At 38.3% G+C, this 14,781-nt stretch overlaps 1 protein-coding gene and 1 long non-coding RNA gene across 9 annotated transcripts in view; one reads left to right on the top strand and one right to left on the bottom strand.

Annotated features, from left to right (window-relative positions):
• The window catches only part of ccdc136 (coiled-coil domain containing 136), a 57,751-nt gene that overhangs the window by 34,695 nt on the left and 8,275 nt on the right, over positions 1-14,781 (bottom strand). For all 8 annotated transcript variants that reach the window (XM_062983391.1, XM_062983387.1, XM_062983389.1 and 5 more), the window contains exons 2-3: positions 7,344-7,622; positions 5,786-5,860 (exon numbers count right to left, since the gene is read on the bottom strand). In XM_062983391.1, coding sequence (XP_062839461.1) covers positions 5,786-5,860; positions 7,344-7,622 — 354 coding nt within the window. The remainder of the gene's footprint in view (positions 1-5,785; positions 5,861-7,343; positions 7,623-14,781) is intronic.
• LOC134299695 (uncharacterized) lies at positions 7,939-10,841 on the top strand. Its single transcript, XR_010006954.1, has 3 exons — positions 7,939-9,185; positions 9,453-9,568; positions 10,596-10,841. It is a non-coding gene; the product is annotated as an uncharacterized LOC134299695 (long non-coding RNA).

The raw sequence follows: 14,781 nt of genomic DNA, 5'->3' as shown, positions 1-14,781 counted from the left end.
TTATACATTATTAGTATTATATTATTAGTAGTATTACTGTATCATATTAGTATTATAATATTTTGTATTACTTTTTATTACATTATATAATATATTGTTTTTATTAATATCATTTTATTATTAGTGGATAAGAAATAAAATTGTTATTATTGTTATGATGTAACTTATTCCTAAATTTGCTTTAGGTGTAAACATAAGCTGAATTTGCATCAATAAATGGAGCATTGCCTGGAAAGCTTTCCTAGCTACGGACAGTCCTACAATTCAAATTTTGTTTGCAAAGCAAAGGTTCATTGAATTTCAATACAGTCTTCATGCAGACTTTAAAAAAGGATTTTTTGCGGAACCCCGATGATGCTTTTGCAGAACCCTAGGATTCTGTGAGACGTAGTTTGGGAACCTTTGCACTCTCTCTGTTTGCTCCGGCCCCTCTTTCTTGCCCCGGCCCTGCGAGGTTGACCCCCTTCCTTGCCTCTTATATTGATTCAGGCTTCATATTTAGCCCCGCCACCTGCTCTTCCCAGACACGTGGGTGTGCACAGTGCGCCTGCTATTTATAGCGGCAATGCGCACAGATGCACACTCGCTCGACAAGAGGTCTCTGATGCAAAGTCCTATAAATACACATTGAAAAGCAATGGGGTATGATAGAGAACGGGTTGGAGAGCAGAGCAGCAAAGCCTTTCCGAAAACAAAAAAGATAAAGGTTGCATCTGCACTGTAGAATGAATGCAGGTTTGACCCCACTTGAACTGCAGTGGCTCAATGCTATGCGGTCCTGGGAGATATTTTAAAGCATGAATATTAAGCTCATGTCTTGTGTTTATCTATTTATTTATTTATTTATTTATATCCTGCTTTATCTCTCCATATGGAGACTCAAAGCAACTCACAATCAAAAACATTACAACTTAAAATATACAAATATACAATAACAATTACTGATCAAAGTCTTGGTCCCAAAGTCATGTTTTATTTATTTATATTAAGGTTAGCTGACCTAGATGTTTTATTGCACATGTACATATGTGGATTAAAAACTTTGCTAAAATATTGCTTTTTTGTGTGTGTAGGAAACTATCTCGTATAATTTTTCCATGTTATTCTGCCTCTGGTACCAGATTTTCTGTTAAAGAAAGAATGCCCAGGAACACATGTACTTCGCTGACTTAAAAAAAAAACCAGTATATCATTATATATTATCATATATTATCAGTAGTGAATATATTTAATAGATTAGTAGTACTATATTACAATATCATTATTGTTTTAGTAGTAGTATTATATTGTACTAGCTGTGCCTGGCCACGCGTTGCTGTGGCAAAGTGGTGGTGGTATTGCTTAAAAATTGTTGTGGAATTTTTATTTGATGTTATTTGTATTTTTAATTAATTTTATTGTAAGTTATCTTTTTATTTATTATATTTTATTATTTTCTTGTATTATTTTTAGTTATTTTCTGTTATTATAGTATTTATTGTATTAATTTTGTAGTGTTTTTAATTTTTTTAGTGTTTTTTATTATTTTTTATTGGGTTGCTAGGAGACCAAGTTGGTGGAGCTTAGCCTTCTAACTGGCAGCAATTGGATAAAAGCAATTATTCCTCTCTCTCTAATTAGGACTTTATTTTTCTTTTCTTTTTGTTGTATCAACCTAGAGGCGTGGATGATGGGTTGTGTCGTCAAATTTCGAGGTTGGGGGGCCTGTAGTTTTGTTGTTTTGTGGGTCGCCGTGATGCCATCACTCTTTTATATATATAGATTGCATGATATTATTGTCAATATTATATGAATAGATAATATATTATTAGCATAGCACAATGTTAGTATTACATATTACTACAGTAGAGTATCACTCATCCAACATAAACGGGCTGGCAGAATGTTGGATAAGCGAATATGTTGGATAATAAGGAGGCATTAAGGAAAAGCCTATTAAACATCAAATTAGGTTATGATTTTACAAATGAAGCACCAAAACATCATGTTAGACAACAAATTTGGCAGAAAAAGTAGTTCAATATGCAGTAATGCTATGTAGTAATTACTGTATTTATGAATTTAGCACCAAAATATCACGATATATTGAAAACATTGACTACAAAAATGCGTTGGATAATCCAGAATGTTGGATAAGCAAGTGTTGGATAAGTGAGACTCTACTGTATATTGTACTATACCACTGTACTCCAATATTATTAGTAATAATATATGTAATATATCATATACAATTATTATATTATTATATATTATTATATTGTACTATATTGTTATACTATAATATATATAATACACTACCAGTATATTATGCTATTAATATTATATAATATATTGTACCATATCATAAGTTGTAGTATATATAACATAACATATATTATATTACAACATTATTCGTCTTATATATAATATATTAGTATTATTACATTATAATGTTATTTAATCCCTGTTTAATAATTAAACATTACAATGTTACTCCCTGCTCTATATATTTTAACATGTATTTTATAGAAATACATTTTAATATGCATCTTTTATAGAAATACATTTTAATATGTGTATTTTATATAATTTTTACAATGTTTAGGTGTTTTAATTATGCTGTGACGTCAAGCAACAAGGAGAGGCGGGTAAGAAATAAAATTATTATTATTATTATATAGATTTGCAAGGTCTTCAGCCTTCTCTGCCTTCTGTGCATTAACAAACTGCAGCTCCCATAATTCCACACCATTGAGCCATGGCAGTTGAAATGGCATCAAACTGCATTAATTCCACAGTGTAGACACACCCACGTTTTGGTATTTCTACAGTAGCGAAAGAAACCGACTTATCCAACATTATCAATTCAACAGTGCCACACTGAGGAAGAGACAGGCATGGGATTTGTAGGCCTCCCTCCTCCAGTTGTATTAATATTATTCTTTTAAAATAGGTTTTAATCTCTTAAACACTCATAATTTATTCATACCATGGATGTGGTTACTTCCTATGGGCTTCAGTCTACAAAAGAGGCATCTGCACTGGAGATTTAATGCAGTTTGACACCACTTGAATTGCTATGGCTTGACACTGTAGAAGCCTGGGAGTTGCAGTTTACTGAGACACCAGGACTCTTTGGCAGGGAAAGCTAAAGGCCATCTAAAACTGAAACTCCTGGGTCTCCTACCTCCAAAATATCAATTGGAACTCTTTCATAAGAGTTCAAATTTCCTAAGACGTTGCCTTGTAACAATCCTGCTTTGTTTAGTTTTTAAGCGTATCACTTGACCCCTATAATACAAACAAGTATACAAATAAAGAAGCCAGTTGTAATGAATGAAAACCAGAAAACTCTTTAAGAATAGAACACCATTCATAAAATTGTTGAAACAAAAAGCCCCTAACAAGAGTTTCATACAATATTATATAGTATATCATTACAGATAATATCATCTTTGTAGGTTTCATATAATCTTTGCCGTATAAATGAGCTTTGAGAGACAAATATTCGTACGAGTTTTGTTCCTGGGTCATACATATCTGTTTCTCTTTGCTTTCATCCTGAAAAGATGGTGAAAGTTGCCACAAACAAAGTTTGTAGAGTAGGACCACTACTTTAAAAGTCAGGACTACACTAATAAACAGGAAGTGACACTTTCAAGCCAGGAACAGAACTTCATCATTATTTTTCTCATTCAGAGGCTGCATGGCCATCTGTCCAGACAGGTTTGGCCGTGTACTTGTGCATGGGAACAACAGGGTAATGTTCCTGGATTATACTTGTCTGTTCCTCATTGCTTTAACATAAAAACATGGGGAAAGTTGATTACATGGCAAAACTTTTGTTTGTGTGCCACAAACTTCATTAACTGTGTGGAGGATGAAATTTCTTTGGCCAGGTTAAAATTTTCATCCTCTAGTCAACTGTTGCCATGTTTTTAGGATACAACCAATCAGGAACCGACATGTATAACCCGGGAACAAACCAACATTTAAAAATTCCATATTTCCCCATATTTTCCGAGTGTAGGGACATACAGAGATTCGAATATCTGTATTTTCTGGCCAGTTGTGGAAACCGGGATATTCCCACAACTGAAAATCTCGCAATTTAACATTTTCCAGCTTCTGGCTTCCTGAGGGTCTGCTCGATTCCACAGGGGGAGCTGCTGCTTCATCATCCACTGTGATACCGAGTCCTTGATGGAGTACGTCCTCATTCTTCTGCACTCTGTTGGATGATTTTTATGGTGTTGCAAATTAGTTAAATTGGCCTCCCTGCATAAAGCGGTACCTACATTTCCTACTTGATAGATGCAACTATCTTTCAAGTTGCTTAGGTCAACAATGAGCTAGGCTATTTTAATGGTCAGGCACTCAATCCGACCCAGGCTGGTTCAAACTCATGACCTCTCAGTCAGTAGTGATTTATTGCAGCTGGCTACTAACCCAGCCTGGCCCCTTTGGGGATCCCTTCTAGTGGGTCGGGCTGTGGTGTAGCTGGTGAATAGCCAGCAGCAATAGATCACTGCTGACCGAAAGGTCATAGGTTCGAAGCCCGCGTTGGATTGAGCACCCAACCATTTATTAGCCTAGCTTCCTGTCCACCTAAGCAGTTTGAAAACAGCTGCAGCAGTGAGTAGAGAAATTAGGGACTGCTTAACGAGGGAAGGTTAATTTAATTTCATTTACAACACCATAAAACTGCCGGTGAGCGAAGAACAAGGAGGAAATACTACAATCAAAAAAGATGACGCGACAGCTCCCCCTGTGGCCGGAATTGAGCATAACCTCCAGAAGCCGGAAGTTAGAAAAATGTTGAATTACCTCTACTGTCTGTCTGTATATGTGTTGTCTGTCTTATAATGGCATTGAATCTTTGCCATGTATATGTGCATTGTGATCTCCGCTGAGTCACCTTCGGGGTGAGAAAGGAGTGCGGGAATATAAATGCTGCAAATAGATAAATAAATAATATATTGCCTGAGTCCAGTGGAGTCTCCTTATCTGGAAGTTTTTGAACTGGATGGCTATCTGCCAGGAGGGCTTTGACTGTGCCTTCCTTCCAGGCAGGCTTTGTTTTGCAGGGTGTGGGGGCTTTTTTCTTGCGACATATCTATGGAATGCAGGCAACACACTAGTGTCCCCCGACACCACTGTTTGGAAAGCCTTGCTCTAGGGTCTCGATTCGGCAATGGCTCGAAGGCACATAACTGTTAGTGTTTTTGTTATATAGAGTGAAATGTTTAATCGATTGTTGCTGTTGGAATTGTGTGCGATTGTTCTGGCAAGCATTGCAGCAATCAAGGAGTTAATTGCAGCCAACCCTGATTGATTGCTGGAAGGGCAAATGGCAAAGACTTCTGTTTGTGCTATGTGACAGGAAGATACATCACAAGCTGTGTAATGCAGAGGAGGTGCTTCAGTGCAGAGAGAATGGACTTTGTGAGAGACGGACGTGCTCCATGTTTGATCGTGTGGATGCAACATGTGTCCTGATAGCTTTGGTTAATTAGCACTGTAAATAATGTAAATAAAGCTTCAGTGCCGCTGGCTTCAGCAGATATAAATCAACAAGGTTGTCGTTCTTGGTTGGTGCCACTTTTGCAGAGTGGTCTGACGGGTGAGCTGAGGTGGGACCTGGCTCATCAATCAAGTCGGGTCGCTGATTCCCTGACAATAACAACATCAACAAACGGGAAATCTGCCTTGGCTGAAAACCAAGGAAATGCCCAATAAACCATATATTGAGGAAGCAAGATTCGCACTCGTGGCACAAGCCATCCCCATCTGAAAAGTGACTCACCTTGGAGCCTCTGGATCTGCTTTGTGAAGATCTCCGCTTGCTGAGCGCTGGCCAATCGCTCGTCCTCCAGCAGGCCTGCCACGGAGACAAGAGCAGAATCAAAAGCTGGCCAATGTAAGCAGCCATTGAACAATTTGGAACCAAAGTTGCATCCAAAAGTTCAACTAGGTTCAACTTAGGCCTCTGCCCTAAACTTTTGTTTTCCAAGAAGAGGGTGACGCTTGCATCGGAGACCATTAAGAGAAGAAGTGAAACCATGGGATACCATTTCTGCAGAGATGGGGGTCATATTGTACATGCAGGTAAACCATGTACTGGAGATGAAACCACAAATATGGTTTACACCAACTTCGGCCCTCCAGGTGTTTTGGACTTCAACTCCCACCATTCCTAACAGCCTACCAGCTGTTACATCTTGGAACGAAGTCACGAGTGGAGTGCCGCAGGGTTCTGTCCTGGGCCCGGTTCGGTTCAATATCTTTATTAACGACTTAGACGAAGGGTTAGAAGGCACGATCATCAAGTTTGCAGACGACACCAAACTGGGAGGGAGAGCCAACACTCCAGAAGACAGGAGCAGAATTCAAAACGATCTTGACAGACTAGAGAGATGGGCCGAAACTCACAAAATGAAGTTCAACAGGGACAAATGCAAGATACTTCACTTCGGCAGAAAAACTGGAATGCAAAGATACAGAATGGGGGACGATGCCTGGCTTGAGAGCAGTGTGTGCGAAAAAGACCTTGGAGTCCTCGTGGGGAACAAGTTAGACATGAGCCAACAATGTGATGCGGCTGCTAAGAAAGCCAACGGGATTCTGTCCTGCATCAATAGGGGAATAGCGTCTAGATCCAGGGAAGTCATGCTACCCCTCTATTCTGCCTTGGTCAGACCACGTTACCTGGAATCACACTGTGTCCCATTCTGGGCACCGGAGTTGAAGGGAGATGTTGACAAGCTGGAAAGCGTCCAGAGGAGGGCAACTAAAATGATCAAGAGTCTGGAGAACAAGCCCTATGAGGAGCGGCTTAAAGAACTGGGCATGTTTAGCCTGCAGAAGAGAAGGCTGAGAGGAGACATGATAGCCATGTACAAATATGTGAGGGGAAGTCATAGGGAGGAGGGAGCAAGCTTGTTTTCTGCTGCCCTGCAGACTAGGACGCAAGGGAACAATGGCTTCAAACTACAGGAAAAGAAGGAGATTCCACCTGAACATCAGGAAGAACTTCCTCACTGTGAGAAGGGCTGTTCGACAGTGGAACTCTCTCCCCCGGGCTGTGGTTGAGGCTCCTTCCTTGGAGGCTTTGAAGCAGAGGCTGGATGGCCATCTGTCGGGGGTGCTTTGAATGCGATTTCCTGCTTCTTGGCAGGGGGTTGGACTGGATGGCCCATGAGGTCTCTTCCAACTCTACTATTCTATGATTCTATGGTGGGAGTTGAAGTCCAAAACACCTGGAGGGAGGTCCAAAGTTGGCCCATGCCTGGTGTAAACCATATTTGTGGTGTCATCTCCAGTCATACCACCCCCTTTGCTCTGCCTTCCTTGCAGATCCTCACCTTGCAACTCCAAGGAGTCGTCCTCATGTTTGAGAGCCGTCTCTCTGGCCTCTTCCAGGTCGTCCAGCAGTTGGAGCACCTGAGCTCTGAGGTTCTGGTCCAGCTCTTGGTCAGAGAGGTCCGATGCCTTGTCGTCTTCGTCGTCGTCGTCCAAGGAGCCCAGGTTCTTAACCGGCACTCCCTCCCCTTCCTCCTCCTCCTCTTCTTCTTCCTCCTCCTCGTCCTCTTCATCCTCCTCTTCCTCCTCATTCACTTCCGTGTTGGAGGTGACCACTTCACCTGGAGGAGACAATCTCCATTAGCAAAATCAAAACTATTTATTATTTATTTATTTTTAAGCGACATTTATATCCCGTCCTTCTCATCCCAAAGGGGACTCAGGGCGGCTTACAAGTTATATCTACTGTATATACTCGAGTATAAGCCTAGTTTTTCAGCCCTTTTTTTAAGACTGAAAAAGCCCCCCTCGACTTATACACGGGTGAGGGTCCTGGTTGGCTTATATTTGGGTCAGCTTATACTTGAGAATATATGGTATATTTATTATTTTTCTCTATTATTATTGCTACTATTACATTTATTTTACCCTATTTTATTATTATTATTAATACATTTATTATTTCACTCTGATCTTATTATTATTATTGCATTTATTATTTTACTCTATTATTACATGTATTGTATTTATTATTTATTTATTTATTTATTTATTTATTAGCAGCATTTATATCCCACCCTTCTCATCCCAAAGGGGACTCAGGGCGGCTTAAAAGTTATATATACTGTATATACCCGAGTATAAGCCTAGTTTTTCAGCCCTTTTTTTAAGACTGAGAAAGCCCCTCTCGGCTTATACTCGGGTGAGGGTCCTGGTTGGCTTATATTTGAATCAGCTTATACTCGAGAATATATGGTATATTTATTATTTTTCTCTATTATTGTTGCTACTATTACATTTATTTTACTCTATTTTTATCATTATTAATACATTTATTATTTCACTCTTATTATTATTGCATTTATTATTTTACTCTATTTATTATTGCATGTACAGTAGAGTCTCACTTATCCAAGCTAAACGGGCCGGCAGAACGTTGGATAAGTGAATATGTTGGATAATAAGGAGGGATAAAGGAAAAGCCTATTAAACACCAAATTATGTTATGATTTTACAAATTAAGCACCAAAACATCATGTTATACAACAAATTTGACAGAAAAAGTAGTTCAATATGCAGTAATGCTATGTAGTAATTACTGTATTTATTAATTTAGCACCAAAATATCATGATGTATTGAAAACATTGACTACAAAAATGCGTTGGATAATCCAGAATGTTGGATAAGCGAATGTTGGATAAGTGAGACTCGAGAATATATGGTACATTTATTATTTTTCTCTGTTATTGTTGCTACTATTACATTTATTTTACTCTATTTTTATTATTATTATTGATACATTTATTACTTCACTCTGATCTTATTATTATTATTGCATTTATTATTTTACTCTATTTATTATTACATGTATTATTTTACTCTATTATTATTAAAAGGATACATAAGCACATTTGCATTGAAGAAGATGAGAATAATGATTGGATCAGAGTTGGACAGTCTTATCTTAAATTTGAGCTTGATGTAAATATTCAAAAACATTTAACCTACTGATGCCTCAATCAATGTAATTTTATTGGTATCAATTTTTATTTCTGAAATTTACCACCCTCGGCTTATACTGGAGTCAATGTTTTCCCAGGTTGTTTTTTTTTTTTTTTTTTTTTTGTGGTAAAATTAGGTGCCTCGGCTTATATTCGTGTTGGCTTATACTCGAGTATATAAGGTACACACAATATTTTATATTATTAGTATAGCACAATATAAGCACTATATAAGCATTATATATTATTATATTGTACTGTACGACTATATTGCAATATTATTAGTAATATTACATGTAGTATAAATATACAATTATAATAGTGTAGTATTATTATATTGCATTACATTATAATATTATTATCAATATTATATGAATATACAGTATATTATAATATTAGTATAGTATAATATGAGTATTATATATTATTATATTGTTAAATTGATACAGGAGACATGGTGGAAACAACGGGCAAAACCATTTCCATCTCAGCTGCCTACGGAGCTTGGGAAAGTTACTTTTTGTGGGCAACAACTCTCAGGATCTCCTATCCACTTCCAAAAAAAGTAAGGGAATCATTCCAAGATCTGTAAATGATCCATTTGATCGCAGATATTATAAGAAACAGGAAAGTACTGCCCCTATCTACAATGTCATTGAATGCAGTTTGAAACTGCACAATAAAGTCAACATATAGACCAATTATAGTTATCATCCCGTTCTGTACTGCTGCTTTAGTCTACCCACTCATGAAGACGACAGAAATTGTGTCTGGTTGATAGTATTAATTATTGTTATAATGTTGTTATTTTATCCTATATTGCTGTTTTTATCCTATTTTTATACTGTGAGTTGTGTATTACAGTAGAGTCTCACTAATCCAAGCCTTGCTTATCCAAGCCTCTGGATAATCCAAGCCATTTTTGTAGTCAATGTTTTCAATATATCGTGATATTATGGTGCTAAATTCGTAAAAACAGTAATTACAACATAACATTACTGCGTATTGAACTACTTTTTCTGTCAAATTTGTTGTATAACATGAAGTTTGGGTGCTTCATTTGTCAAATCATAACCTAATTTGATGTGTAATAGGCTTTTCCTTAATCTCTCCTTATTATCCAAGATATTCGCTTATCCAATATTCTGCCGGCCCGTTTAGCTTGGATAAGTGAGACTCTACTGTATGTATTTTTTGTTTATTTTATGTTAATTGTGTTGTTGGGCCTTGCCCCATGTAAGCCGTCCAAGTCCCCGTGGGGAGATGGTGGCGGGATATGAAATTAAAGTTATTATTATACGAGGGTTATCCAGAAAGCGATGAATGAGCTTTGCAACTCCTTCCCCACAAAACTCTGCCGCTTGCATCCTCAACGCAGTGTTCTAGCGACAATGCGCAGCTGCAGAAACAGGTGGCCGAGGACGCAAGCGGCAGAGTTTTGTGGGAAACAAGTTGCCAAGCTCATTCATTGCTATGATAAGTGCCTAGATTTCAATGTGGACTATGTTGAGATGTGGTATTTGGGTCTGGCTTTCAACTGCATATGGTAAATGTTTTCTCCTATACTTTGTTCATTTTTAATTCCAATACAGCCCGGAGCTGTGGCGCAGACGGGAGAGCAAGCCAGTGTAATTAATTGCAATGAATCACTGACCAGGAGGTCATAAGTTCGAGGCCCGCTCGGAGCTATGTTTTTTGTTTGTCTTTGTCCTATGTTAAAAGGCATTGAATGTTTGCCTGATGTGTGTAATGTGATCCGCCCTGAGTCCCCTTCGGGGTGAGAAGGGCGGAATATAAATGCTGTAAATAAATAAATAATAAATAAATACGTAATCTACTTTCTGGATAACCCTCGTATTATTATTATTATAATATGGTCAGTGTAGACTGCATTAGATGAGTCTATTACACCAACCATCTAATGCAATTTCGAACTGCATTAGATAGCAATGTAGATATTTATTTATTTATTTATTTATTACATCATTTCTACCCCGCCCTTCTCACCCCTCAGGGGACTCAGGGCGGCTTACAACATGAACATATATATCAAAACAATTTATATCATGTTTAAAAATCCATTTAAATTAAAAACGTAAATTAAAATTGAGTGCTTACATTTAAAAAAACCTACATAGTTATACATATAAATATACATTCAGGCGCGTTTCAAGTCCAAGTGGGGCAATCAGTGAGTTGTATAATTATCATATCTCATTTCTACTGCTACTCTTGTTCAAAGGCCTGGTCCCATAACCAGAAGGGTGCTTTCCATTGATGTATTATTTCATTTATTTCCATTTAATTTAAGCAGATGGGAGACAGAAAATCCAAATGGCATTGCCTTCCTTCTCACCAATCCACCATGGAATTCATTCTAAGTGTGCATTTACACTGTAGAATGAATGCAGTTTCAAACCACTTGAACTGCTAGGGCCCAATGCTATGAAATCCTGAGAGATGTAGTTTTGCAAGATCTTTTTGCCTTCTCTGCAAAGAGTGAAGGTGCCTCACCAAACTACGAATCCCAGGGTCCCATAGCTTTTAGCCAGGACAGTTCAAACTGCATCCAGGTAGCAAAATCACAGGATCCTATAATGCAGTGATGGAAGTTGTAGTTTGGTGAAACTCAACCCTTTTTTGCTGGAACTACACTGCCTTATAATGCAATTTGAATCTGCATTATATGGTCAGTGTGGGTGCATATAACGCATATAACTGCATTATATGCATCTACACTGACCATATAATGCAGATTCAAACTGCATTAGATGGCAGTGTTCACCCAGCCAAAGAAGGCTAAATACCGTGTGGGATTGTTAGCCACCTTGAGTCCCCACAGCAGGAAAGGAGGGGAATAAATAATGTCAACAATAATAATAACAACAACAACAATATAGTTTTTGAACCATCGCAAACTGACTTTTGGGGAGCAGATGTATGGCTGGGTTGCGGTGAGTTTTCCGGGCTGTATGGCCATGTTCCAGAAGCAATCTCTCCTGATGTTTCACCCACATCTATGACAGGGATCTTTCCATAGATGTGGTTGAAACGTCAGGAGAGAATGCTTTCGGGAACATGGCCATACAGCCCAAAAAACTCACCGCGACCCAGTGATTCCGGCCATGAAAGTCTTTGACAATACAGACATCTGGCTTTCCCATATCCATCCTAACTGACCATTGTAAAGATCTAATAGACCTCTATGACCATATTCACCCCATTTGAAAATGTAGGATTTGCATCCTATTACTTTTGATCCCACCCCAGAATTGTGTAAATATGCTTTGATGACCCAAGTCCTTATTATTATTATTAATAACTAGCTGTGCCCGGCCACGCATTGCTGTTGTATAGTCTGGTGGTTAGGGATCTTCTGGTTAGGAAGCAGCCTGGCTTTGAAGCTGCAAGGCTGTTCAATGGTATTCAAGGTGGCCAACAGAGGATCCCTCTGGTTAGGTAGCAGCCTGGCTTTGAAGCTGCAAGGCTGTTCCATCATGGCAACATTTTTTAAAAGTGGTGTTAGGCTCCACACACAGCTATGAGGTCCTCTGGATAATGTAGTTGTTTCAGTTCCCCGGGGACCTCTGCGCATGCATGGGATGCAATGGGTGGGTCTGTTATTTGGACTTTATTTTTCTAGGTTTTTTTATTGAAAGACATAGACTGGATGACTATGTCTTTTGTGGCCAAATTTGGTGTGACTTGGTCCAGTGGTTTTGTTGTTTACTCCATAGTGAAGCACCACATTACATCTATATATATAAAAGGGTAATGAAATTTCGGCCTAGGACAAAACAACAAAACAACACATCCCAGAAACACTAAACTTGGCAGCACAACCCCTCATCCATGCCTCAACGTTCATACAACAAAAAGAAAAGAAAAATAAAGTCCTAATTAGAGGGAGAGGAATAATTGTTTGTATCCAACTGCTGCCAGTTAGAAGGCTAAGCTCCGCCCACTTGGTCTCCTAGCAACCCACTCAGCCCAGGGGCCAGGCAGAGTTAGGCCTCACTTAGGCCTCTTCCACACTGCCTATAAAATACAGATTATCTGATTTTAACTGGATTATATGGCAGTGTAGACTCAAGGCCCTTCCACACAGCTATATTACCCATTTATAATGGACTTAATGTAAGGTAAAACCTTTACCCTTGACCTTAACTACCACCAGTTCCTCAATACTTTATTTCCCATACCACCATACTTCGCCACAGCAACGCATGGCCGGGCACAGCTAGTTTTTATATATATAGATAATAATAATAATCTGTATTGATGATGATGATGATGATGATGATGATAATAATAATAATAATAATAATAATAATAATAATAATAATAATAATAATAATGGAGACCCTCAGAAGAGGTTTGGGCAATTCCTTCCTCTGAAATAGAGCCTCCAATGCCTTGTATCCATTGGTAGTCTCCCATCCAAGTCCTAACCATGGCTGCCACTTATTATGTATCCAAAGAAGTGGGTTTATATCTATGGAAGTCCATGCCAAAATTTAAAAAAACAGGTAGTTTTAAAGGTATTGATTTCCACGTCTGCTTTCTGCTGTCCCTTTTCTCCTTTCTCGGTAAATTCAACAAAGAGAGAGAAACGCAGGCCTGCACCAATCTCCAAAGATTTCGTCCCAAAACGCGCGCACACACACACACACACTCACTCTCTTTTTCTGAGCCTGTTAAATGAGGATTACATAACTGGGTCATTTGTCACTAGAAGGGAGGGGGAAAAAGGAGATTCTGCAAAAGGGAAAAAAATGCACAATTCCTTTTATGATGATTCCCACAAAACCCTTTCTTCCGTTGCAGCTTTATTGGGGTACCCTCTGGGGAAGAAAGGGTACAGATTCGGGGGATGATCTCTTTATTTAACCACCACCCGAAGGGACTTTAGGGACAATTTTCTGTGCACAACTAGAAGGGAATCACATTATGTGATCTGATATAGATATACCTATTTGCCCCCCAAAAACATAAAAGGTCAAAACTAAGCTTTGTGGGAATGGCAGCTCTCTGTTTTCAGCACCATTTATTTTTTTTCTGCCCGGAAATGGGAAATAGAGCAAACGGCACCAGATTTCAAGGTATATTTTAGGTGCTAAGCAGGGGCAGCCGTGGTTAGGACTTGGATGGGAGACCACCAATGGATATCAGACACTGGAGGTGCTATTGCAGAGGAAGGAATTGGCCAAACCACTTTTGAGGGTTCCTAATAATAATAATAATAATAATAATAATAATAATAATAATAATAATAATACAGTATATTATTATTATTACAGTATTTCTAATCCTCCAGCCATGCCAGCATGTCAGGTACCATTATGCCAAGGTGAAAGCCCTTGCAGCTAGAGTTCTGCATTATTATTATAATTGTTAATATTATGGTATATTATTATTATTATTATTATTATCTCCAACCCTGCAGCCATGCCTGGTACCATTATGCCAAGGTGAAAGCCCTTGCAGCTAGAGTTATGCATTATTATTGTTCATGGTGGTGGTGTTAATATTACAGATTATTATTATTATTATTATTATTATTATCTAACTCTCCAGCCATGCTAGTTTGCCAGGTACTATTATGCTAAGGTGAAAGCCCTTGCAGTTAGAGTTCTGCATTATTATTGTTGGTGGTGGTGGTGTTGTTAATATTACAGATGATGATGATGATGATGATGTTTGTTGTTGTTATTATTATTATTATTATTATTTCCAACTCTCCAGCCATGCCAGTTTGCCAGGTACCATTATGCCAAG

Source organism: Anolis carolinensis, chromosome 5 (genome assembly GCF_035594765.1).
Source record: "Anolis carolinensis isolate JA03-04 chromosome 5, rAnoCar3.1.pri, whole genome shotgun sequence".
Classification (NCBI taxonomy): Eukaryota; Metazoa; Chordata; class Lepidosauria; order Squamata; family Dactyloidae; genus Anolis; species Anolis carolinensis.
The sequence above is the reverse complement of the archived record's forward strand: the minus strand, read 5'-3'. Positions and strand labels throughout refer to the sequence as shown.